This window comes from Diaporthe citri (assembly GCF_014595645.1).
Source record: "Diaporthe citri strain NFHF-8-4 chromosome Unknown scaffold_3, whole genome shotgun sequence".
Taxonomy (NCBI): Eukaryota; Fungi; Ascomycota; class Sordariomycetes; order Diaporthales; family Diaporthaceae; genus Diaporthe; species Diaporthe citri.
The window spans coordinates 2,549,187-2,573,877 of record NW_025064848.1 but is presented as its reverse complement, the minus strand read 5'-3'; the positions used below and the strand labels follow the sequence as shown (position 1 = coordinate 2,573,877).

The following is a 24,691-nucleotide window of genomic DNA, read 5'->3' as shown; positions in this document are numbered from 1 at the left end:
CGTTCTGATCGACGAATGCGAGAAAGCCACTGTGCTCATTGGGTGTGAGACGGGACAGACGTAATCGAGTCGTTTACCAAGGCTTCTTCCGTAGACACGCAGTTACTAGAGAAATAATAGTAAGTCATACCGTTCATGAAATTAAAGCTGGGCCCAAGTTGTGAAGACAACCCAAGCCTGCGTGTGTTCGTTATCTTATATATACATGGAGGCAGCTGTCCGTTTGTCCAATGACGAGCATAGACAGAACCGACGACTCCGCCATGCTCTTCCAGCCCCTTATTATTAAGTACTTGATTCAATACAACTAGCGCTTTTCTCGAAAACAACCACAGCCACTCTACTTCTCCCTTCGAATTCAAAGTGTTCATGCATCCGAATAATACTCGTCGTGGTAACCAGGCGACGGAGTTGCAGCCCAGTAACCACTACCGGTGTTGCCCGGGATGTTATCCTTCGAACTCCAGTACTGGCTCCGCGTTCTGCGCTCGCGCTCGAATTCGGCCCACCGCTTCATGGTGATCTTGCTGCTGTCGAACTCGCCCTCTTGCTCACCATGGCCGCCCTTCTTGGACTCACCCGCGGTCTTGCGAGTGTCACCCCACGAGAAGTCATCAAACTTCCAGAAGGCGTAAGTTGGCAGGACAAAGTTCCAGATAGGTAGGGAAACCAGGTAGATGATCATCCAGACGATGTATGTCCATGAATGTGCCGTCACGACCACGAGGACGCCTGGCAAGCCCAGAATCAGAGCGAGCAGGACCAAGGGAATAACTTGGGCTGGCCCGATGATGGATGAGACAACTGCGACGTGTTAGTCGAATGCAAGGATCCAAGGGCAGGAGGGTTCCTAGAGAACAACTCACCGACGTAGAGGGTGAATGCAATAGCAGCGGGCAGAACCAGTGTGCCCATCAACTCGATGAACACCACAAACTGCATACTAAAGCAGAAGGTGCCACACAGATCTCTGACGAGTACGAGCTCCATGAGGTTGTGGATGGTCGAGTTGATCCAGCGACGCCTTTGAGACAGGAGAACCATGAACTTATCAGGCACCGTGGTCTTGCAGACTGCTTGAGGGACAAAGACCTGTTTTCGCTTGGGAAATGTCCGGAGCATAAGGGTCGTGAGGTAACGATCCTCACCCAGAAGGAGCAAGTTCTTCTTGTGCAGGGTGTCCACCACGTTTTCTGAGTAATGCTCAACCACGTCGGGGTTGGCCAGGACGGGGACCCAGTAGTTCGCACCTCCTTTCGGAGCCTTGATTCGGTACATGCAGAAACAACCGGGTAGACAGGTAACACCACCAAAGACCGATTCGAACGACTTGGCCTGGTGATGTGAGATGAAATATTCGAAGACCTGGATCGCCGTGACCCAGCTGTCCCGTTTGTTGGCGATCTTTGTCTCGCCGCACAAGCCCATGATCTCAGGATCCTTGACCATGGCGGAGACCATGTGGGTGAGACTATCAGGGAACACCTTCGTATCGGCGTCTACCATCAACACTATTTCGTAGAAGTCGGGAGATATTCCAGTGATTTTCCACAGGCCATTAAACATTTCATACTCGAGTTCAGTCATCCGCTCGTCAAACATGACCTTTTGCAGGAAGGACATGAGAATGATCTGACTGTCGCGCTTGCCTCGGTTTCCAGGCTTCGATTTGGTGGCCTCGTCGGGCGTACCACACTTGGACACCAGCATCATCGGGACGCGTTGTTGCTTCTCCAAAGGAATGCGAGACTTGGGACCGTAGTCGTAGAAGCCAGAGTAGATCTTGGCCATGTTGTGTCGCTTGGAGCCCGTAGCAACGGCGACGTACGAAAATGGCTGTACTTCCTCAGGTAAAATGGTAAAATCCTTCATCATGCTCAGACAGTAGTCGGGTGTCGACATGCTCTCGCCCTTGCCCTTGATGATACCGTCGCAGATAACGAGAATGCACTTGTGGCTGTTGGGGTAGTCAGTCATGGCGATAGAGTCGAGTGTCGTCCGGATCCCTTCCTCGCCCTCGGAGTACCCAGTAACGAGACAGAGTGTGTGCGCCAGAGGGTACCCAAAGGGCATCCAGTCGGATGGTGGCTGCGGCACAACTGCCTCGTGTATGAAGCCGGCAGGGCCAGGCCCATCTGTGGGCTGGGCTGAGGGCCGTACGGATCGGAAGCCAAGAAGCTGTTACGGCTGGGATTTCCCTGCCCGTACATGGAGGTCGGATGAAGCAAGGCAGCTCCAGAGCTTTGACTAGCCATCGTCGTGGGCATAGTAGGCCTCCGGGAGTTCCGGTCGACACCGTACACGGTTGAGAACCGCGACGTTGTGGGCAGGAACGTGCTGGCACGTTTGCTGGTGCGGTCAGATGAGGCTCCTGCTACACTGCTTCCGACATCACCTGGCAGGCGTGCTGGTGCGCGGTAGATGTCCTCTGACCACTCTTCGATTTGCTGGTTGCGCTTCCTCCTGTCCGATGACTGAGACGTCTTGGCCGCTGCGTATCGCCGGCTTATGAACCACTGAAAGATCAAGGCCAGGACAAAACGGACGACGACAACTGACAGAATCAGAACAAGAGAAAGATACAGGACAACTTGCGAGGCAATGCAGCCCACCGAGTCGGAGTCCACTGATCCAACCTTGATGATTTGCTGAAGGCATTCAGCCGCCGCCTTGTCTCCTGACTTCATGAAAGCGTGAGTGACATCGCGACCCCTGACAGCCTTGTTTGCCGAGGAGTTGCTGTCGGCGAGTTCTTTGAAGCGATCAGGGACCGAGACCTGCGATGAGTTGAACCAGTTGAGCAGATCCAGATCGAGGACGTCCCCGGAGTATACAACAAGATTCCGCGAGCTATTCTTGACATCGCTCCAATCAAAATAGACGTCAGCTGTCGGGTTCAGCGCATAGAACGTGTTTCGTGAGTCTGCGGTGGTGTGACAAGCGTAGCCAAGGTAGTACGGATTTGTGAAATTGGGCTGCGTAGACCCGTCCTGGTTGAAGGTATTGCACGGGAAGTACCAAGCCAGCTCGCCCTTGCTGTTTGTGGGCACGTCTGAGCCGTCAGCCAAGGTGATCAAGTCCTTGCATTTCCCGTTGACGTTTTGGAACAAGAAGCTCCCGTCTTTACCACCCTGCTTCTCCGGAAGGTCAAACAGAACATTCGCCCCTGAGTTACCCGACCTAGGGATGCCCTCAGCCGGCGGATGATGAGACGCAGAGAGATCGTAAGCTTGCCCGTGGAAAATCATGTAACCACCGCCAACGTGATTTACTTGGAGGCGCTGCGATGGTGTGCCACAGACTGTGCGGGTGAACCCAAAGGTCAAGAAGCCGACGACCGCCATGATCAATGCGATGATGCTCAAAAGTCCCATCTTCTCTCGCCAGGCTCGAGCTTGGTCTTTCGATCTCTTCCCGAAGCATTTCAGGACGAAATTCGGACACCAGAACGTGATAATGGCGCAGTAGATGTCCCAGAGACTCGGTGGGCGTATCTGCTCCACATCCTTTCTGTGTTTTGAGCCCTTCTTCGTGATTTTGCCCGAATGTTTCCGGCTGTTTGCCCTTTTCCTAGAGTGTTTCGACTTCTCGGCCTCGCCGCTGTCTCTACTGCTCCCTTTCTTGCCCTTCGATGCGATCGATTCGGAGAGGGCGTCTTCCCGGTTCGACGTGGTCACATAGGTGGTCCCTTCGATATCCTCGTAGACTGGTTCGTTGCCGGTCCGCGACGGCTTCGTCTGCATTTTCGCTGAATGTTGACGGTAGTGGTAGTTTGGATGGTCTTTCCCGATTCTGTTCCGTTCCGGCTTGACCAAGCTTCGTTTCCGCGAAAGAGCTGCATCGCCACGCACGCCGGCGCTCTCTAGGTCCGGCGACAGAGGCACTTCATCTGTAGTGGTGTTAGAAGGAGGCGGCACAGTTGTCGCAACGGAGTGAGATGAGTTCCCACGGGAATGCATCGTGCCCTCATTCCCATAACGACCGCCAGCCTCGATGTCATGTGGACGGCTGCGCCGAGTGGACTGCCTGTAAGCGGTGCGCTGCTCGTACGAGGTTCTCGCACCGGGCCTTTCGGGGAGAGACATGGCACTGGTAAACGACACTGTTAGTTGAGCCGAACTTCAGCAGACATCGCATTGGGGGGCCGTTGGGAACTTGGGGGGAGGGACGGCTTCACACTCAGAGAAAGGGGGCGAAAGGGTTCTTTGTGTCGCTTGAGGCGGAGGCGACGACTCGGGTCGTGGAGCGCAAACACAAACGACCCGTGAATGGTGGGGTACACAACCAAAAGGGGAGCGAAGTACAGAGATCGGTCAATTCAGACCAGACAAGAAGCCAAGTCTCAAAATTCCGAAGTCGTTGTGTGTTGTTGCGAATGCTGACAAGAAGGATCGGACACTCACAGTTGTTATGGGATACGGCACCCAAGGACTGTGTGGGTATAGCGCAGGCCGCTATTGCGCTATTGGCGAGGGGTTCCTTGGGCGACGGGCTGGCGAGTTTGAGCCCCGAGTCCAGACGACGGCCAGCCTGTTCAAGTCCCAAGGATGATGCAGGATCGAGGACAAGCTTGACGAGACAACAGCCACTGAGATGCAGACAAAGCAGTTCCACACAGCTGAAGCGATGCCTGATCACAGAGGTCTTCCTTGTCGTGCTTTCAGACAGCACAGCGCTCTTTTTGTTGTCAGCCTGCGATGGCACGGCTGACGGTTGGGTTGTGGCTGGATGTCCACTCGCGGACAATGCACGGGCTGAGGGGCACAGCAGTACCGATGTCACAGGATGATGTTGTCGTTGAGATGAACCGTTGCTTCAATCCGCAGTGTTTGATAATAAGGCAGCGCGTCAGAGAACTGGTTGAGGAAGCCGCGCCTCTGGTCTGGCGTTGGGTCGAAGACGGGAAAACGGCCACCACGTCCTGCAAACCGTCGATGGAGTGCCTGGATGATAATCAACAACGGCGCACAAACGCCTCCACAGGTAATGCTGGCGGTTTGAGGTCCAGATAGACTGGATGGCCTAGCGAATGCACGGTTGAGATCGGCTTGAGAACGACAGGAACCGCGCCCACCAAGTCAAGGGTTGGGCGCTACAGGGTGTCAGGACGAAATAGCGACCCACGGCGAATGCAAGGCAATGCGACGGTGACAGCGACAGCGAGAGAAAGAGAAAGAGAGAGAAGTCGACACGATGGCGATGAGAACTTCAAGCGCCCCCTACGTACGACGTGATTCTGGTGATGAGCAACAGACGGCACTGAAGAATAGAAGTTCAATCCATCGGCCGGCCCCCTTTGGAGTGAGCCACCCCTGTCGGCTCCTCCCAGCCTACTAGTCTACCATTCCGTCCCTCGACGGCTCTGATTTCGCACATGTACTCCGTACCGGCCCCAGAAAATAGAGCAGGGTAGTGTGATGGTGGTGGAATGTTCAAGTAGCCGTTGTTAAGGGCCAAGCACAGGAGACGGGCATCTACTATTGGAGATACTTCAAACCTCCCAGCAGGGGTCCTCCATGCTCCGCCGAATACGATCCGCAGGTCGTTTCCCCGTCGACCAGCGGCAAAAACCTGGAGAGAAAAGCGAGGGCTGGAAGCTTCCAAGTTGTGAGCGCCTCGCAGCATTCCTCCTGCTGCTTGTCAATAACCACAGCTTGGTGCATCACGATGATGCAATCGAGCTCTGCAAGGCCTGCAAAACTTGGCTCAAAATACCATCCGAATTCAAGAATACCTTTGAGAGTTATGGCGGTCTGCACATCCGCCCACTGGCAACCCTGAAACTCTGATATTAAGCATTCCTCATCTCCACAACAGGCCGGGGCCTGACGCGGGTCCCGGCGTATCTGGGTGGAGAGATCTCGAATGTCCCCATCACGAACGCAGGCGAATCGCGTCACGGTAGATCGTACAGGTCTGATCAAGACTCTTTGCGGGATGACGCAGAGCTGCAGACCATGTAAATGCAAATGTCTGTAGTATCTCTCAGGCGCATGCCCCATGGTTACCATAGTCACGAATAATCGGGCCCGGGAGCCATCGAAACGCCGAGAACTCGCAGGGAATCCAGACCGAAAACAGGCTGAACTGCTGACGGGGAACAAATGTCGCATCCTCTTTTTGGATTTGCTCTGCCGCGTGTTCTGACACCTCGCCCGTAGCCCCGAGTCACCCAGCCCACGGGAGCCTGCAGGCCGTCTGCCTTTTGGCTTATGCGCCATGTCAATCTGGCCTGGACGTATACTTCGTGTCCGGCAACTGTGACCGTGGGGGCACCCAGGCAAAGATTTCAATAGAGAAGGCAGAGTGGTCTTAACCAGGTATTTATTGTGTGCGACGAGGCTCGGACGTCCTGGATGACTCGGTAAGTTCCGGATCCTGTACGATCGACTACCTGGGCTTCCCGCACAGGGTGGTCAGAAGCTGCACGTATGCATCTCGTTTCGGCAACCTCACAGGTACCAGCCTGTCTGTCAGCTTGGTCCCTGACCGGGGACTCATGAGCGGCAGTCTCGGTACTGTCTGGCCTGTCAACCTCCCAACACTGTGGCGCATTGGGCGTGAAAGAAACTATCCTCAAAATTCTCACCATCCGGATTGGCCGCAGTCCGCGGCAACAAAGGCACGAGGGGGGAAGGAGAAAAAAAGAAGGATCCTCGTGTGTATCCCAATACGAGGGCGCTAGGGTGAAAAGGGGGTTTGGCCTTTTTGTGACAGGCTGACGGCAGTTCTTCCTTCAGCCTACCTCCTGTATCCGCCCAGCCCGCCCAGAGAAAATAGGCGGCACCTTGCTGCTACACTAGATATATGACGCGATTGAGTTAATCTCATACACAAACGTGGATGGGCCTTCCCCAGACATCAGTTCGAAAATTTCGGGCGGTTCGGCTACCGTGTGAACTAACCCTTCGATCAGTCTGGTGAAATGCATCTCCAATTGAGGAATGGTGGCCGTGGGAAGAGGGAGCCTTGCTAATTCCCCGGATTCCTCAGCTCCGCAGCAAATTTCCTTCGCGCTCAGAACAGCGTCCGCACCCCTGAGGTGCAACGGAGGATCTGCACGGGATAATTCTCCGATGCCTATGAGCCTCGACTTGGGTGCCCAGTGTCCCCATAGCGGCCGTCGCTGCCCACGGTTGTGAGGCTTCAGCAGTACTGCGAATTGTTCTTTGAGAAGCAACACCATCTCTGCTCGTTCTGTAGGGCTGGGCCGAGTCGCACAGTGTCTGCAACGGGCCGCGTTGACTTCATTTCTGGTGTGCTAACCAGATCGGACTCGGTTTGAGATGAGGCAGGCGAGGCGCGTTTGGAGTAAATTAAATTAGAAGGTAGGACCCAATGCTTCGGCAGGGAGCGAAGGAATATCTTCATCTCGCCCGCAGGCAACACTGCTGGCGAGATGGGTTCGAGTACCATGCAGTGCAAAGTTCTGAAGTCTGCACACTGCAAAGGGCCGATGCAGCTGCCCACCGGAATGTTACCCTCGGAGTCGAGAGATGACGCCCAGATTAGATCGAGGTGCAAACTCTGGTAACGATGCTGGCGAACTTGCAGCTAACTAAGCTACTGTACAAAGTTAATCCGTAGCTCGTCTAGGCTCGTCCCATGACAGGCCGTTGACAGTTGAATACTTGGGATCAAAGCGTCCGGGGTTCACCGTCTGTTCGCAGAGCCGAGGCAGCGGTCATGTCGTCAGAGCCTGGTGTCGTGCTCGAACCTCGAAGTTGAGGAGTTTGACGTGCCTGGTGCTAATGAATATCACTTTCTCCCATGGGACTCAGGTCCATGCTGGTGTATACTTCTAACGCGGTAAGGGCGCCAGCGGGATAACACAGTGGAGCATGCGCGGTGCACATGTAGTCCTGTAAATGCTCTCATATCCGACACTGACGCGGCGCAGTCGTATATACCCTTGAAAGCGGAGAGCACGTGGGCTTGACCCGGGACTACTGAGGTGCACGGCAGGGTTTGGATTCTGAGTGTTGTGAAAATGGTGCAAGTGCTACCCCAGCCAGCCAGCCAGCCAGCCTACGTGTAGACTCTGGTTGCTGTGTCCTCGTATGCTCCTGGTAGTGTTTGGGCGAGGACCTTGGAATGCTGGGATTCCAGTGGATCGGTACCAGGCTCTCGCCAGTGACACCAGGCCATCTGTGTACGTGCGCATTCGTGTTTGTCATGACCCGCCTATTCTGGCTGTTACACTTGTTACACTGCAGCACCGTGGTCGACAGTTTCCAAATACACATGACTCCGTGACACCGTCTGCGCGGTCGAAGCGGTAGATGCGGCCAACACGGCCGACGAGGTCGCCGTGGTGGTTTGGAAGGAAGTTGGCCGAGCCTGAAGGAGCCGCTGGAATTCTGAGCCGCACGTCTATTTGCGTCTCCATCCATATGGCATGATCGGACTGTTGTGCAGGCACGGGCTGCGGAGGCGTCAAGGGGTGCGAGACCCTTTCTGCCCGTCTTCCTGGGCGCGCAGCTGGAAACTGTGAGGATGAACAATGGACCTGGGCCCAGAAGTCGGGGTCTGGGGCTACTCAGCAGGCACAGCACCCCCTGCCTAATTTTGGTGCCCCAAGCTGCGGGCTGCTCTTGATGGGGCCACCGTGCATTGTGGGTGGGCGGCACACTGTTCTGGGCCCAGTAATGAGGAACCCGCTAGAGCAACGATCTACGGCCAAAACGGCTAGGTAGCCCCCTCGCACCTTAGGCAGGTACCTAGGTAGGGTCCATATACGTGTAGAACCTGTGTACGGCACCCAGGTACCACCCACGCTTTCTCGGGGTCGCAATCCAGAGCACCAACGGCGTCACCTTCTCGACGTGCAGTGAGATGAGTGCACCGCGCACTCTACTCCTTCTGGCCTTTTCTGATACCCAGCGCCCTTCCATCACATCCAGAGTCGTCGGCCTGCGCTGACTTCCCAAGTGGCCTGGCTCCTTTTCAGTTCCCGCCTCGGGTCGAATCGCATCTCAACCTGTGTGACGTGACGTGAGGACGGACGAGACGGAACCGACGTCTCTGCTGTTGTCTCCTTGTCTCGCTCGCTGCCTTGCCTCGCCTTCACCCGACTCCAACCAGTCCGCCCAGCAGCATTACGACTCAATCCTGCCGTGCCATCGTCCCGCCAGAGTCGAGTTTTCTTTGTCATTGCATATAGGAGCATCTTTCCGCGCCATATCCTCCAAGCAGCATCTCAGGAACCCCCTCCTCGAGGAGCGCAGCCTTTCTCCCTCACGATACCTGAATCGCCTGCTCGACGTCTGCCTGCCGCCTCCCCCTAACAACTTCCTAACCACCCCGCAACCTCAGCCCCTGTATAGACAAGACCCCTTCCACTCGGCTGGCAGCTCTACGACCGCTAGAAAGCGCAGAAAGGGTTCTTAGGCACTTCAATGCAGTCAGGACAGAGTCTCCAGCAGTTGTCGCAATAGTATTGTGCCAAACGTACCCCTTCGCTGGCCCGTCTCACCTGTTGCGACGCCAGCTGGGATAGTTACAGCTCAGGAAACCCGTCCGAAGCGGACGACCTCAGGTCAAAGAATCTCATGCCCTTTGCAATGGCTGCGGTCGACTCCTCACCAAGGGCAGGCTCTGGTCCTTCGAGCCCCATCCAGCGGAAACCAGTTGCTACCACTCAAGCATCGCCACAACGCAGCCTACGGGAAAAGGGGAAAGCATTGCCTCCTATCCCCATGTCCGAAGGCTCGCGACTGGGGCAGTCGCCTGTATCGCCAGTCAAGATGAACTTCCAACAGGACAACTGGGCGCAACCTTCCACCGCAACCATAGAAACAGGAGAGCCACCAAACTACCAGCAAGAGCCACCTGCACCACCAGCACATAAACCATCAATAGAGTTCTCGCAGCCGGAAGGGACCGTACGACGTGCAAGAGAGGCCTCGCTAGACTCGTATCCTCCGACACAAGGGCGCACGAACCTGCCCGGACCTGCGAGTCCAACACACGGTTCTGACTTTGATTTCCAACTGGACTCGAACCTCGGAGGCAGTGAGGCTTCAACAGAAGCGGCCAGCAGCACCACGCAGACGCCCACGAAGCAGGAGGATAACAGGCACAGTCGCGAGACAGACACCTCCGGGTCTACGCCCAGTTTGTCGAACCCACACACATCGACCGGCGCGTCAGTGGTAACAAGTGCAAGCTCAGTCTCCAACTCGTTGGACAACGGACAAGGCAGGAAATCAGAAGATGCTTCTACTGTCGGCTCCATCCCTGAGGATCCTGGCCAGGTTCAGCTTGTGCCACAGCTACAGTACCACCACCAACCCTTCGTGCCTAGGACAGCATCCTCCGCGAACGAACAGAACCCGCGGGCCGTGTCGACGCCGGACCTAATAGAGAACGGCACGGCCGTCAACCGCCATTTGACACCCGTTTCTAATATGAGGAGAAGTTCAATGCCACGGCCGCAGTCAACATACTCCGTCCATTCTGACCGTGGCCGGTCGTCCGCATATTATGGGAATTCAAGCCCACGCGCCCCATCGTCACATTCGGCAAGGAAGTCACCAGACAACCGCCAATCCACATACGCCGAGCTCCTCAATGTGCCCTACCCGCAGCCAGCTCCAGCGCCGCTCACAATTGACAACTCTCAGCTGCGAAATGTAGTAGGATCTAATGCCTCTCTGCTGAGCTCGCAGAAGACGCTTGACATGTACCGACAGAACGTAAAGAAGACGAATGACGTTTCGCTACAGTATTCATTTGCGGTCTACCTGATATCAACAGCGCAGGATCAGGGATTAGACGTCACGAAAGCTCAGCCGAAACCGTCGTCGAAGTCGGGGCACAGTCGCGATGGCTCATTCGTTGACGAGACTGGATCTGGCCCGCATGAACTAGTGAGAGAAGCTCGAGCCATCCTGCAAAAGCTTGCCAACGCCGGGTACCCCTTTGCCCAATACTACCTCGCGGATGGCTATGCGTCAGGACTGTTCAGCAAGGGAAAGGAAGACTACAACTCAGCCTTTCCTCTGTTTGTCTTGGCGGCCAAGCATGGCCATGCAGAGTCTGCGTATAGGACCGGATTGTGTTACGAGTTCGGGTGGGGGTGTCGAAAAGACCCGGCCAAGGCTGTCCAGTTCCTACGAACAGCCGCCTCCAAGCGACATCCAGGAGCCATGACGAGACTCGGAAAAGCTTGTTTGTCTGGCGACCTTGGTGAAAAGCGCTATCGTGAGGGTCTGAAATGGCTGAAGCTGGCGACCGAGTCCGCGGACGCAATGTACAATGCAGCACCTTATCACCTGGGTTGCCTTTACGAGACGGGGTACGGCGAGGATATCTTCAAAGACGAAGGGTACGCTGCCGAACTATTGACGCAAGCTGCCGATCTTGGTCATCCGGAAGCCAACTACCGTATGGGCGACGCCTACGAACACGGCAAGCTCCAATGTCCACGGGACCCCGCGTTGAGTGTGCACTTCTACACTGGCGCTGCGGAGCGAGGCCACGCTGCAGCCATGATGGGTCTCTGCGCTTGGTATATGGTCGGAGCGGAGCCTGTCCTGGAGAAGGACGAGGAGGAGGCATGCGAATGGGCGCGTAGGTCTGCTGAGCTGGGTAAGTTTTGAGTCGTCTCGACGCTAATCCCTCCGGTTGGCGTCGAATTCCATCGGATGACGGTGAAGGTGCTGACAATGCGTTCCTAGGTTACGTCAAGGCGCAATACGCGGTCGGCTACTTTACGGAGATGGGCATCGGCTGCAGGAGAGACATCCTTGAAGCTAACGTCTGGTATGTCAAGGCCGCAGATGCTGGGGACGATCGAGCCAGGCAAAGACTCAATGCCATCCGGGCGGCAGCAAGCGGCGGTATGCCGATGGAGGTTGGGCCCGCAAAAGCCCACAACCTTAGGAAGACGAAGAGCGGCACGAAAGAGGACAACTGCCTGGTGATGTGAACACTTAATACGGCAAGCTGGCCTGGGTCATGTGTGGGCGTGGGCATAGACGTGTCCCAGGCCAGGCGGTGGATGAGCATAGTGGAATCGAGCGATTAATGTCGATGCATCGGGGCTCGCTTTCCTTGGGGTGTGCGGTTCTGGAAAATGCCTTCACGAGGGCCGGTTGCATAACTTTGGGGATGATGGCTTGGAAGGCAGTCTGCAATGTTTACTGCATAGTTTCTATTGAAGAAGTGGCGAACATAGCATTGAGCTTTCGGGGCTGACCAGTGGAAATCGGTCAGACCGGGGCATAGGACGCGGCATTTTATGTTATTTATTTTTCTGCACGCTCCGTATGTGTGCATCTTTATTGACTTTCAAATGATACACACCTCTCGCGAACCCTCCTCTCGCTCCGCTAGAAACCTTTGATACACCATACTCGAGCTCGACCAGCAGAGAGTAAGTTGCAGACCTGAATACCTCGGGCAGATGTAGCTTCTATGCTGCACAGTTCGTCCCAACCCCGGGGAATTCACGGGCCGGCTTGGTCATCCGAGCACGTAGTGAAGGGATCCTGGAAGAAGCACAGAATGCCTGGAAGAGCAACAATCCTCACGACAACGCTCTCTGCTCCGTTCGCTCTTGCCTGAGGCATCTGGTCTTGTTCAATCATGTAGATCGAGAGCCATATCGAGGGGGAACAATACGTTGTGTGACGCGTGCAGAAGTACCTACCTGCTATGCCGCCCTTGTGGCGTTGTCAGAGGGCCTTTGAAAGATGCAAATTTGGGTGGCATGTATAGCCTCTCCTCATCCGGGCCTGTCTAGACCGGCGGTGACTTACTTGCCAACCTGTCCTAGATCACGGTCATGGTTCATATCTATTCTGGTAGAGCGTTGTTTTGGGGGCTACTGTTCCACTGCCCGGTGGCGTTCTCCGCCAAGTCCGGCCTGATATCTTCGGTTGATTCAAATGTTTCGACACTTCCGCTTTCCTAGACAAGCCTCTAGCAAGCACCGGGCTCGGAGAAAGTAGACCAGCAGATATGTTAACGACTGTTCCGCTCTCCGAAAACCGAAACCTCTGAGGTTGTGTTCTTGAAGAATACGGAGATTCGCACCTGCAAAAACGGAGGGCACACCGGTACATCACTACCTCACCCACACCTAAAACCTATACCCAACACCTACACCTAACAGACCTACACCCAATACCCATACACCCACACATCTAACACCCATACATCTAACACCTACACCCATACCTACACCTACACCTACACTTACACTCTTACTCATACCCAGACCTAACACCTAATACATACATACCTAGCTTATATACCGAATTGATATACCTAATTCAACTTAGGTATATAGGTATTAGGTACAGGTAAGCAAACTAGACACAGGTGATATGCTCTGATAGCTATGGCTATGGTATAAGTTGATGTACCGGTGTACCCTCTGTTTTTGCAGGTGCGAATCTCCGTATTCTTCAAGAAATGCATCGCAATAAAGCTGTCTTCGCTTGCCCGAATAGGCTGGCTCCCACAGTCAAGAGTCTGAATCATACTGCCTAATGCAGCCTCATCCACCTGTTACATGATGAGTCCTCCTGCAACCGCAACCACATGACTCTGCGACTGGGCCAAATCCAACGACATAGCAATATCAGCTCCCAAAAGCATACAGATGAGCATGGCTGTAGTTTCAAAGTGACTGAGACTGGGCACCCAAGTGATATAGAAGGACCAAGCTGATTGATACAAGACCTCTGGGACCAGTCTCTGCCTAGGAGTGAGTTGCAGCCAGGCGAGTTGAGTCACTCTGACACATGTGACACCTTAGGCAGGTATAGGCTGTGCCTAAAGCCATACCGACGCCTTTCAGCCATATTTGAGCACAGCCTAGAACCTGAAGGCCTAAGAGGGCATCGGGCACCACGAGGCAGCCTAATTCCCACGCGTACCCAACCCGTGGATTTTGATGTGTCTGTGACCAAAGGAAAGAGGGCATGGTGCTGGACTTTCTTAATGGGCTGATTGCGGGAGGCTGATTTCAAATCATTGTGACCAAGCACTGGGGAAGAGACCTCGACACTTCGACACAGCAGCCAAAGGTATCTAACACACTTGGTTCTGCAGATGGCCAGCAGAGCTTGGCACAGACTCAGGAATGTGAAGGGATGATGAAAGATTTAATGAAACGCCCATATTGGGGATTCCGTTGTTGTTTTTGGACAGTGACTGTTGCAAGCCCAAACCTGCATTCACTCTGTCACTGAGACAGCCGTTGCAGGTCAGGGGCCGATATGGATGAATGCATCTCCCAAGTATATCTGGGGCGGAGGGGAGAGGATGACGGATGGCTGGTTCTGGCAACAAATCAGATCACGTGCTGGCCAAAAGTGGGTCGCTACAAAGACGATTTTTCGCTGGGATCCAGGCGTCCTGGCAACTTGCAACTGGACCGGCCGGGTTCAAAACATTCCTCTGCCCAACACCATCACCGCCGCCACTACAGGTGCATCTCTTCTCTCTTCATACCCACACACCCCTCCTTTTCTTGCACCCAGATACCCGCCGCGAAGGTTCGTCCATCAGCAACCCAACCTCGGACCCCCCTCGTCAGCCCGATCCTTCCTCCTTAGCCTCTTGCATTAAAAAAGCCCTGTTGTCCAGCTCTTGCAAAGTACTGACGCCTGGCCCACCAGCCCCCACTTCTAGGCATTTACATCACTCAACCGCCTCCCAGTCACGCCTTTCCTCTTCCTGTCCACTGAACAGATCACAATCACACAATGGCTGCCCCAGCTCAGCAGGTGCCTACCTTCAAGCTTGTGCTTGTCGGTGATGGTGGTACCGGAAAGGTGAGTCCATCCTTATCGTCATTCCCGGGAGCACGAGGAGGCGGTGGGCAGCTTGCGCCTAGCGCTCGCCATCGCCGGGCAAGCCTGCACGCCACCCACCTCGATCCCCTCACCCCTCAATCGACCTGAATGGTGCTCACAAGAGCTGACAATCATCGAAATGCCATAGACCACCTTCGTCAAGCGCCACTTGACTGGTGAATTCGAGAAGAAGTACATGGCCACCCTTGGTGTTGAGGTCCACCCCCTCGGCTTCACGACCGTTAGTACCTACCTTGCGAGCCTCACAACCGAACCCGAAGCTAACCCGGACCTGTAGAACTACGGCCAGATCCAGTTCGACGTGTGGGACACCGCTGGACAGGAGAAGTTCGGTGGTCTCCGTGATGGTTACTACATCAACGGCCAGTGCGGTATCATCATGTTCGATGTTACCTCCCGTATCACCTACAAGAACGTTCCCAACTGGCACCGTAAGTCTCACCGCCTGATTCCACAAGGAGGACCACACATGCTGATGCGCTGAATAGGTGACCTCGTCCGTGTCTGCGAGAACATCCCAATCGTCCTCTGCGGCAACAAGGTCGACGTCAAGGAGCGAAAGGTCAAGGCCAAGACCATCACTTTCCACCGCAAGAAGAACCTGCAGTACTACGACATCTCCGCCAAGTCCAACTACAACTTCGAGAAGCCCTTCCTGTGGCTGGCTCGCAAGCTCGTTGGCAACCCCGGTCTCGTACGTGACACCCAAGAATCCCCATCAGGCACACAGGAAGCCTTGCTGACCAACCGATACAGGAATTTGTTGCTGCCCCCGCTCTTGCACCCCCCACTGCTCAGGTCGACGAGACGCTCCTTGCCCAGTACGCCAAGGAGATGGAGGAGGCTTCGGCCATGCCTCTGCCCGGCGAGGACGAGGACGACGACCTGTAAACGGGTTGCTTTACCCTTGCACCAACCCTTTCAGGAGACACTGTGCGGTGGATAGATTTCACGGGCTCTTTCATTCGACGTGATCAGCATCTTGCTTAGGGACAGCGACATATACAGGCAGGGCAAGCCATGGCAGGATTAGGCCACGTTGATGAGCTCACGATGGGATACAGGATGTGAAAATGCGAGGCGCGATGCATTAATGGCTGAGGAGGCACGTCGTCCGGTCTTGGTTTGATGCAGCATCGACCCACCGCGTTCCGAGAGTAGAATTCCGCGCCACGCTCTGCACTCAGGCGCAACTTAGGTAGAATATCACCAAAAAGTCTCAATAGCGATGCCCCAAGCACAACCAGTCGTCTCCCATGTCGCGCGGTGTCTGAACTGGTCCTTCCTGACCCAGTTTGCACGCACAGGTACGGCAGCTTCGACCTTGCCATCACAAGCAAACGGCGATGCACCACTCGAATGTACGTAGGCATGGCCGTGGCCAGCGTCGTATTGTAAAGATCATTGCAAGGTTTTGCAATGATGTCAGCCCTTGGAGCGCTCTGCATGCGCCCCTCATGCTTGATCCAGTCATGGGATGCCCAGGGCCCCTGGCACACACGTGGTGGGGATACACGAAGAATGTCAATACGGTAGCGGCTCAGCCAAGTCACAATTAAGCCTTGATTGTGGGCTGGAAACAAATTGCAACAGGGCCCCGAAGTGCCAGAAATGCTGATGACATGTCGTGCATGGAATGAGATTCCTTCACGCCAAGATGCTGCGGCAGTGGGATAATAATCGATGTCAGGCCCAGACGTGGTATGATACGTTCCATGCCCATCCATGGATAGTGCCGGGCAGCTGCCACCACCCTCTGGTCAAAACCACAGCTTCTTGCTGTCTCGCCAAGAACATGATACTCCAGCCTCTCGTACAGGTGCTCCACAAGTAATTGGAGAGACGGTCATTTTCTTTTCTGGTATCAAACACGTCTAAAGCCTCCCCTCGTTTCCTGGCCTGGATTCTCGCTGGATTCAATGCTGCCATTGTGTTCTCAAACGAACAACGCAGATCTCATGGCGCAATAACTGACAGTCACGACTGTTACACCTTTCCACCGGCTTTCCGCCGCACTTCCAGGGCTGGTTCTTTTCCAACACCTGGGTCCAGGTCCTGCCAGTACGTTCCAATCGTAATGGTGCATGCTAGGCGGCACTGTCTCTCAAAGAGGCAATATGTGGCATCCCAGCAGTCCCCGGCCGCCCCAGCCCTGCCTCGGCACCAGCGTCAACTGTAGTTCTCTTTGCGATGGCGCGGCGCTGGGCCTCGAGATCTTGACGAGGACGCTCTGGCCGGCGTTGCCCTGGACGCATTCGGCGACCTTCTTCAGCTGGTCGTGGTTGGCGGCGTCGACGTAGCCAAAATTCCGGATCAGGTCACCCGGCTGCAGCCCGGCCGAGGCGGCGGGGCTCCCCGGGGCCACCGTGTTGATCTTCGCGAACGGGTCGCCCAGCTGCTCTGGGACGTAGTCCCGCAGGGCGGGCTCCCGGCCGGCGTCTGCGGACGACGAGGCAGCGGCGGGGGTGGCGTCGGCGTCGGCGTCGGCGGCGCCTTCTGCGAGGCTGGCGAAGTGCTCGTGGATGTGCTTCTCGATCTTGGCCATCAGGTCCTTGTAGTCGTTGCGCAGGTGGGATGATGCGGGCGCGGGCGGTGCGGATCTGGGCGACGTCGATGTCGGCCCTCGGGAAGCCGTCCGGGGTCAGGAGGCTCGTGTGCATGTCGACGCCGTGCGAGTCGAGCACGCTGCTCAGGGCCTTGAGCTCGGCCTCGACGTTGTCCTTTGCGCGCTGGAGCTCGGCGAAGGAGAGGTGCGCCGAGTTGCCGTTTGCGGCCCTGGCCGTGGTCGGCCCCGAGGGGACGGTGGGTGCGTGGAGGTTGTTCATTCTCAGCGGGAGGCCCATCGGTGTGCCAGGCGTTTATGCGCTGCTACCATTTCTCTCTGCCTGATCTGGGCAGAGGGGACGGAGATTGGCGCGATGATGGTTGCGCTGGTGGGGCAGGCAGACAATCAGTCAACCGCCATGACGCGTTGCTGGTCAGACGTGCTGCGTGCAGCAGAAGGTCGACAAAGACAGCTAGGGAGCTAAGGTTTGTGAGGCTGAATGCCATGGAGGGGCAGCTCACCTGGTTACCAGGCAACCTAACTTTGTTTCGACCGGGGAGCCGGCGAACTACACCCCAGTAGCACTGGCCAGACCTAGCTCGCCTAGTAGGTAGGGATTCTCCGCCAAAGTAGGGCAGCAGGGGTGTAGATTTGGATCTTCAGTCACTTCAACTTACATGGCAATTTCCCATGGCAATCCGGCTCCTGCAACGTCATGTCCTCCTGATGCTCTGCACGCCGCCGCCCAACGCTGCCTCCGGGCAGTAAGGACCATGCTGGAAGCAGACGTCATCCTACTTATCGCCAATCTCACATTGACCATGTCTAATATGAAGAAGCTAAGTCAACGGGGCAGGTCGCCGCGCAGCTCCCGCGCCTCTCAATCTCCAGGTCTGACACACACACACGACGCACACGAGCAAGCGCCAACGGTTCTATGAGCTGAGCCACTCTGTCAAGGGCGGCCGGGAACGTCTCGTTTCATTGCCCGTCTCCAGCATGACATAGTTAGGCACCCTTTGCGGGAGGGCAGAACAACCAGCATCATTTCCCCGTGCGCATGGCAACCAGACGCCCTTGTCTCGCTGTCTCTGAAGAGAGAGAGAGAGAGAGAGAGAGAGAGAGAGAGAGAAGGACCCGCCTTCCACTTACAGATCAGACCAGGCCACGCTCGTCCATCGGCCGCGTCCTTGCACAACAACAAGTAGCTGTTTGCGTTACTCTTGTCTGCACGCCTTCCTTGGCCTCTCTCTCCTTCTCTTTCCCATTTTCCCATCCTCTCCTTCCATTTCTCTCTTGTGTTTGTCATATTGCAGATCTGGGGAAGTTGACCTTCTCTCGCGGCTGATATCTTGAAATTTTTCTCTCTTGTTTTGCTTGCCCACCTCCATTATTCCACACATGTCATCATGTTTTGATACCCCCCTTTTTGGACGCCTTGTTGCGAATTGTCTTGGAGCTCCTCTTTTCTTGGGTGACCTTGAGGAGCAAAAGTTTTGGTTCCAAGTTTCTTGATCTCGAAGAGAAATATTATGGCTTCCTCCTCGTCCGAGCCCCCGAAGGACAGCTCTCCTTCTGGCTCGGTCCGCATCACCCGGGGCCATGAAGACGAAGAAGTCCCCAGCCAGTGCCTCTCCGACCTGAGCCCTGCCTCGGATACCACAGAAGAGTCGACTCCGAACACCGAAGACGACTTGGGTCTACTAGATATCGAGCCGATCCTTAGTGAAGACAACGGCGACTGGGCTGATCGGGACACGGTAGATCCGGCGTTGGTTAGGTTCACGTTGGATGAGCCCCACGCCCTCAGTCTTCCCATCTCCGACGACCTGACATCACCAGGCGTCTACAAACACTGCGGCTTTGAGCAGTCACCCACACCGTTTCACAGGTGGATGAGGACTTTGCGGCGGCGTGGGCTTGGCCGGCGGGCTCCGGTCACCGATGACGACCACACACCCAGGCCATTTTCTGCGAATGGCCTGCCAGACAAGCTCAACGGCTCATGCCATCACCGCCAGTCATCTTCCGGGTCGTCGTTCGGCTTTGTCGAGACCGTCAAGACGGCCAGCGCCAGCCTTGCGAGCGGCAGCATTTTTGCTCGGTCAAGACGGAATAGCATGCGGTCCTCCCGATCTAAAACGCACACCGACCTCAGTAGCAGGGCATCGATGTCTAGTAACAGATGTTCGGAGGACAGCGCGGGGTTGGACAAGCCACAGGTTCTGGACAAGGCAACAGTGGAGCGGTCGCTACAGAGACGCCGGATCTTGGAGGAGCTCATCAGCACAGAAGAGGGTTATATTGGCGACGTGCGCTTCCTCATGAATGTCTACGTCACGATCCTTGTCTCTCTGCCCACCATGCCCTCGGGTTTGCGATCCTCGATCAATCGGAACCTGGCTGACATCGTTGAGCTTCATGAAGAGCTTCTGGGAGAGCTGCATCGAGTCGTGCCTCATTCAGAGTATACGCAGATGAGCATACGCCCACAGTCAAAAACTCGCGTCCATGGTCACAATCGAATTCGGAGCTTGGACGTCGTACCCGAAGACAACGCAAGCATGTCGTGGCTAGAGACTGTCCCAGGGATGGTCGCCGAGCCCAGCGTTGTTGCAGATGTTGCCCAGGTCTTCACCAAAAAGGTTCGAATAGCCTGCACTTCCTTTGTGGTACAGCTTCCTCTGACAAAATGACAGATGAACCGACTCTTCGTATATGAAGAATACGGCGCGAAATACGAGATGATGATGAAGGACATTGCGTCTGCCCACCGTGCTATGCCGCAGTGGGAGTTGTATCAGAAGGGGCTGGAGACACTGGCATCCTCACTCGGCCCAGCCAGTAAACATGGAGTCAAATCAAAGAAGTCCTTGACCATTGGGGACCTTCTAGTCAAGGTGAGTTTGTCTGCAAGAGTACCGACTCGTCCAGCCCCGTCTCTAACGTGTCTAAGCCAATGCAACGAGTTTGCAAATATCCTCTCCTGTTCTCAGAGCTGTTGAAATACACGCCCGTCGCAGATTCTCCGTACGCTCATATGGAGATCGAGAATGCTCTCATCCGGCTCAGAGAGGCAACATCCCAGGTCAATCGAGCCACTGACGACGCACGTGTAAAAGCTGTCCTTGAGAAGACATGGCTTTTGCAGGATCGTCTTGTCTTCCCAGATTCTGTACGGCCCCCTTGGAGGTTACTTCTCTTCAACGTATCCCTAACAGTGCGTAGGAACTCGACGCTGCATCCAAAAACCGCATTCGCTCTTTTGGCCACATAGAGCTTTGCGGTGCGTTGCATGCCTGTTGGCAGACAAGGGACGGAATTCATGGGCAGTACATGGTCGCTATGCTGTACAAGAACTGGCTCTGTCTCGCCTCGGCAAGCCGAGTCGATCAAATCTACACACTGCAGGTTTGTATACCTACAAGCAACATCAAGATCGAACCAGTGGACAATGGTCGAGGTAAGCCAGCTCGCGATGTCTCTCATTAGCCCGATGATCGCAAATTACTCATACAAAGCTCAGGCTTGCAGTGTCATACTGCCCCTTTCTCGTGGAAGATCGTCTTCGAGTGCGATTGTCAGTTGTATGAGATGATGTTGACTGCTTGTAATCCGAAAGAGGAAGACGAATGGCGGTGCCGCCTCGCAGTTCGCTCGGTGTCGGAGCCACAGGATCTAGCTGACCCTGAACTCTATGGTTCACTGTTTTTGAATATGAAAAGCCTTAGTACCGTTTTCGGGAAACAAGGTAGGATACCCACCTTCTAGCTCCTCCACTGCAAGCATTGCTGACATGGTCGCAGGTACCATTGCGCGCAGACTATCCATCCATAGAGCGACCACGGTCGGTCCGAAAACGCCACTTTGCCATGTCGTCGTAAGAAACACGAGCGTTGAGAAAGAAGCTACGTCTTCGTCCAACGCAACCATCAACCGGACACAATCTCTCCTTGCTACTAAGGGTCGCATACCGGTGCTGGCGCCGTCTCGAGGAGACAGAGCCAGGCTGGAGGCCCTGCTCTCGGACGTGTGGACTCGAGACGTCCTCCCATTTCCTGGAATGACGACTCGTGCTCGCAATGAACATATCATACGCACCTCAGCGCAATCTATGATGCGCAAGCTGAGTGTGACGAGCATCACAAGTAGTTTTACCAAGCGCTCGGCCAGTTTCGCAAGCATCACCAGAAACAGCGACGATGGGTCTGGCGGAGAGGACGCAGTCGCTCCAGCGATTAGTACGAAAGAAGAGCCGCCGGCGATTCGAATGCCGATTGGGGAGGAAGAAAGCAACAACCTGCGATTATCTGTCATCGACGACGAGTCAGATAGGGCGACACCTTCGACGGTTCGTGCCCACTATGAGCCTCCCGGCACTGCCACAAGTGTCGAGAGTAAGAAAAATCCAGGACGTCAAATGCGCATCACCAAGAGCCCGAGTGCGTGGCAGCTTAGGGAGCTTGCGCTGGCTAAGACGCCGTCGGCCCCCGCTGCCCTCCGCGCCAAATCCGTCAACAGCCCAGGGTTGAAGCGTCAGGCGTCTATCCTGTCGCGGAGATCGGTCTGTTCGGCATTTGATAACAGTGATGGCTTCGGCAAGAATATCAAGAAGAGAAGAGCGTATGAGCACACTGAGCCACCGTCGTCCTCGAGAGGGTCGACGCCGTCTCCGCGGAAGCAGCCTTCGTCTGCAAGGTGGTCCAAGGTGGACATGCTGCGCCGGGGTACTGTGTCTCAGGGAATCCGAGGCTTCTTCCGATAGTCGGGGGGAAGTCCAGTGTGCCGGCCGGCCAAGAGTTGATAATTATGGGAGTGTTGAGAATTTTGCATTTTGCTTTGAGAATGGGGGGGGGGGCGGTTTGGTTATGGCTCTCCTTTAAGCATCACACACGTGTACTGCATATACCCATTTCTTTTGTGTGGTGGAGTCTAGGAGAGTCTGGGAAAAGGAAAGGTAAATGGTAAGGGGAAGGTATTAATACCACGACTCGACTGGTCGCTCCTTTTTGTATATGCATATCTCTGTGTCAGGACAGCAGAACCGTCCCGGCCGGCTAGCCGGAAAGGCAGTTGAGATCGAACCCAGCTGGAACCTCACCCAAAGCGAGGGTTGCCGAAATCACAGTACACGTCTTGCTTCTGAAAACTAGCTCAGATGACATTGCTCTCGAGGTCCTGCTGTGCCGTTTCGCTTATTCGTTGGCCTGTATGTCGCCGTTCGGCCTGCCGATGTTGGGGGGGCCGTCCTTAACGAAGCCGTGTTGTAGTGCTAGACTGATGTGTAGCCGCCAGGGTATGCGAAGTTGGGTTCCCTAGTTGATGACTCAATGCTGCTGGTCGATGTATGTCCATATATCTTACCACTGTACCCTGGCGTTCCCCTTGCTAAAGATACCTGCCTCTCAAAGACTTATGGCAGCGACTGGGCACGAACGCAAGATTCGTCACACATAATCCAGGAGAGCTGGAATTGAGCTGGAGAGATAGAGATGCCATTTCCCCATGTTTCTACCAATTTCAAGGACGGTTCTGTTGAAGTACCTGGGTAGGAGTGGAAGAGCCAAGCCCGCTACTTGTATAAATCAGCATGACTATGCAGGTACGGAAATCATTGAAGCATACGTTAGATTTCCTATACAACATTCCTCGAGCACTCTAAGCGAGGTCCTGGTAATTTAAGTAACCTTGAAAGATAAGTCACCACAACTGATAAAGATTGTACACTTTACATCTCACATACATGTATGTATTTATTGTGTTGTATGTATGCCAGTACCTATGTAGCTACTAACTATCAACGCTGACTTAAGGCTTGTCCTTGCCAAGGTGGCTAGATCAACATTGTGTCTTTGAATCCATTGATATTGTACTCGCCAAATTACACTTACAAAACGTTGTAATATTAGAAATCTTCCAATGCTGCTGGTGGGACTCCAGAAATTGGGTTGACACTTACACAGTGCTGCGTCAATTCTTGAGGCGAGCCACAACTTCCTTGAACTGCATCACTTTGGGTTCTAGCGATTTGAGGCGCTTCCCGAGGCGTCCATTTCAGCAAAGACGGGCCTGCCATCCTTTTCTAACACCACCATCCCATGCACTGGTGACTGGTGCGATGGGACCTCCATCTCCTGCCGTGGAATCTGATCCGACGAGACCTCATGATGCGGCCCTCCCCGGGCGTCCTGGGCTGTGTGAACGGCTACTGCGTCTCCAGGGGTACCGGTATCCTTTTGCATGTTGGCCTCGTCACCTCCTTCGGGATGTCCGCCTGCAGAATGTCCCCTGGCCCTCTTCGCTCGGTAGACAAAATAAGCTGCGACAGCGAGCGCTATAGTCCCAACCGGGACAGCGACACCAGCAGCGATAGCCGTTGTACGGGAAGTGTCAGAAGAGGTGGATCCGGTGCTCCCCGCGGCTCCCGTCTGCGAGGGTATTGCTGAGCTTGCGGTTGGAGTTGCCGTCGACGTCGCGCTGTCTAGACGAACGGGCATTAGTTGGGACCTACGAGACACACAGAAAAAGGGACACAGTGAAGCAACTCACTCGGCAGGGATTCCACCGTCAGGCCAGACTCGACGCCCAAATCACAATAGGCGTCGAAAACGGCGATAGCGCTCGACACCTGCTGCGGCGCCGAGCTATTGCGACACTGGGAGGAGACGCCCTTGGAGATGACCGAGCTCATGTAGCTCGAGCTGAGAGTGCAGAAACAGGTGTACGAGGTGATGGCGTCGGCATTTTCGCCGCATCCCTGGGACATGCCGCGCACGACGGTGCTGAGAGGGTGTTCGGCGCATGGCACGAGCTGGCTGTAACCGGGGACTGTGTTGATGTAAACTTTTGTTTCGCCGTCCGCGAGGCAACGAGTCGTGAAGAGGATGACGAGCGCGATGAGCGTGGCCAATTGCGATGTCCGCACATCCGACTTGGTTTTGGACGAAATCATCGTTTCCGCTGTTTGAAGCTGATACTTCAACAACTAGATAGCATTACTCAAGTGGAAGGAGGCAGATAATAATTGCTTGACTCGGATGGTCCTGACGCCATGGACTGGGAGAGATTTGGAAATACTCTTTGTACTTTCCACCATTTAAAAATTGCATGCTGCGGTCGATCTCGGGATTATGGTCGGGAAGATGTGCGGGATAAATGTATCATGATTGTCTACTGTCAGCAATGGCTTTGGAAAACCCAGATTGGGCTGTGAGCTTTCCTGGACTGCACTCATGTACCACAAATGGTGCTGACAACATGTTGGTTTACGACGCCGTCCCTATCTGCAACCGAGTGTTGCACAGCGAATGTTTCA

General features: G+C 54.9%; 6 protein-coding genes across 6 annotated transcripts; 3 read left to right on the top strand and 3 right to left on the bottom strand.

Annotated features, from left to right (window-relative positions):
- Positions 1–367: 367 nt before the first annotated feature.
- Positions 368–4,085, bottom strand: INS49_008311 (uncharacterized protein; the record flags this gene model as incomplete). The annotated part of the gene is made up of 3 exons (XM_043169055.1): positions 368–804; positions 867–1,957; positions 2,098–4,085. The coding sequence occupies 3 exons, from the start codon at positions 4,083–4,085 to the stop codon at positions 368–370; spliced, it is 3,516 nt and encodes a 1,171-aa protein (XP_043026735.1).
- A 5,478-nt stretch (positions 4,086–9,563) lies between these two features.
- On the top strand, positions 9,564–11,932 carry INS49_008310 (uncharacterized protein; the record flags this gene model as incomplete). Its single annotated transcript, XM_043169054.1, has 2 exons — positions 9,564–11,592; positions 11,682–11,932. 2 exons carry the CDS (start codon positions 9,564–9,566, stop codon positions 11,930–11,932), a joined length of 2,280 nt encoding a protein of 759 aa, XP_043026734.1.
- A 2,788-nt stretch (positions 11,933–14,720) lies between these two features.
- On the top strand, positions 14,721–15,722 carry INS49_008309 (uncharacterized protein; the record flags this gene model as incomplete). The annotated part of the gene is made up of 5 exons (XM_043169053.1): positions 14,721–14,789; positions 14,959–15,051; positions 15,109–15,262; positions 15,320–15,525; positions 15,588–15,722. The coding sequence occupies 5 exons, from the start codon at positions 14,721–14,723 to the stop codon at positions 15,720–15,722; spliced, it is 657 nt and encodes a 218-aa protein (XP_043026733.1).
- A 1,213-nt stretch (positions 15,723–16,935) lies between these two features.
- Positions 16,936–17,674, bottom strand: INS49_008308 (uncharacterized protein; the record flags this gene model as incomplete). The annotated part of the gene is made up of 2 exons (XM_043169052.1): positions 16,936–17,382; positions 17,441–17,674. The coding sequence occupies 2 exons, from the start codon at positions 17,672–17,674 to the stop codon at positions 16,936–16,938; spliced, it is 681 nt and encodes a 226-aa protein (XP_043026732.1).
- Positions 17,675–18,908: 1,234 nt separating this feature from the next.
- Positions 18,909–22,141, top strand: INS49_008307 (uncharacterized protein; the record flags this gene model as incomplete). The annotated part of the gene is made up of 6 exons (XM_043169051.1): positions 18,909–20,021; positions 20,076–20,276; positions 20,333–20,551; positions 20,605–20,839; positions 20,903–21,127; positions 21,183–22,141. 6 exons carry the CDS (start codon positions 18,909–18,911, stop codon positions 22,139–22,141), a joined length of 2,952 nt encoding a protein of 983 aa, XP_043026731.1.
- Positions 22,142–23,766: 1,625 nt separating this feature from the next.
- INS49_008306 (uncharacterized protein) lies at positions 23,767–24,328 on the bottom strand (the record flags this gene model as incomplete). The annotated part of the gene is made up of 2 exons (XM_043169050.1): positions 23,767–23,853; positions 23,897–24,328. The coding sequence occupies 2 exons, from the start codon at positions 24,326–24,328 to the stop codon at positions 23,767–23,769; spliced, it is 519 nt and encodes a 172-aa protein (XP_043026730.1).
- Between the last annotated feature and the right edge of the window lie 363 nt (positions 24,329–24,691).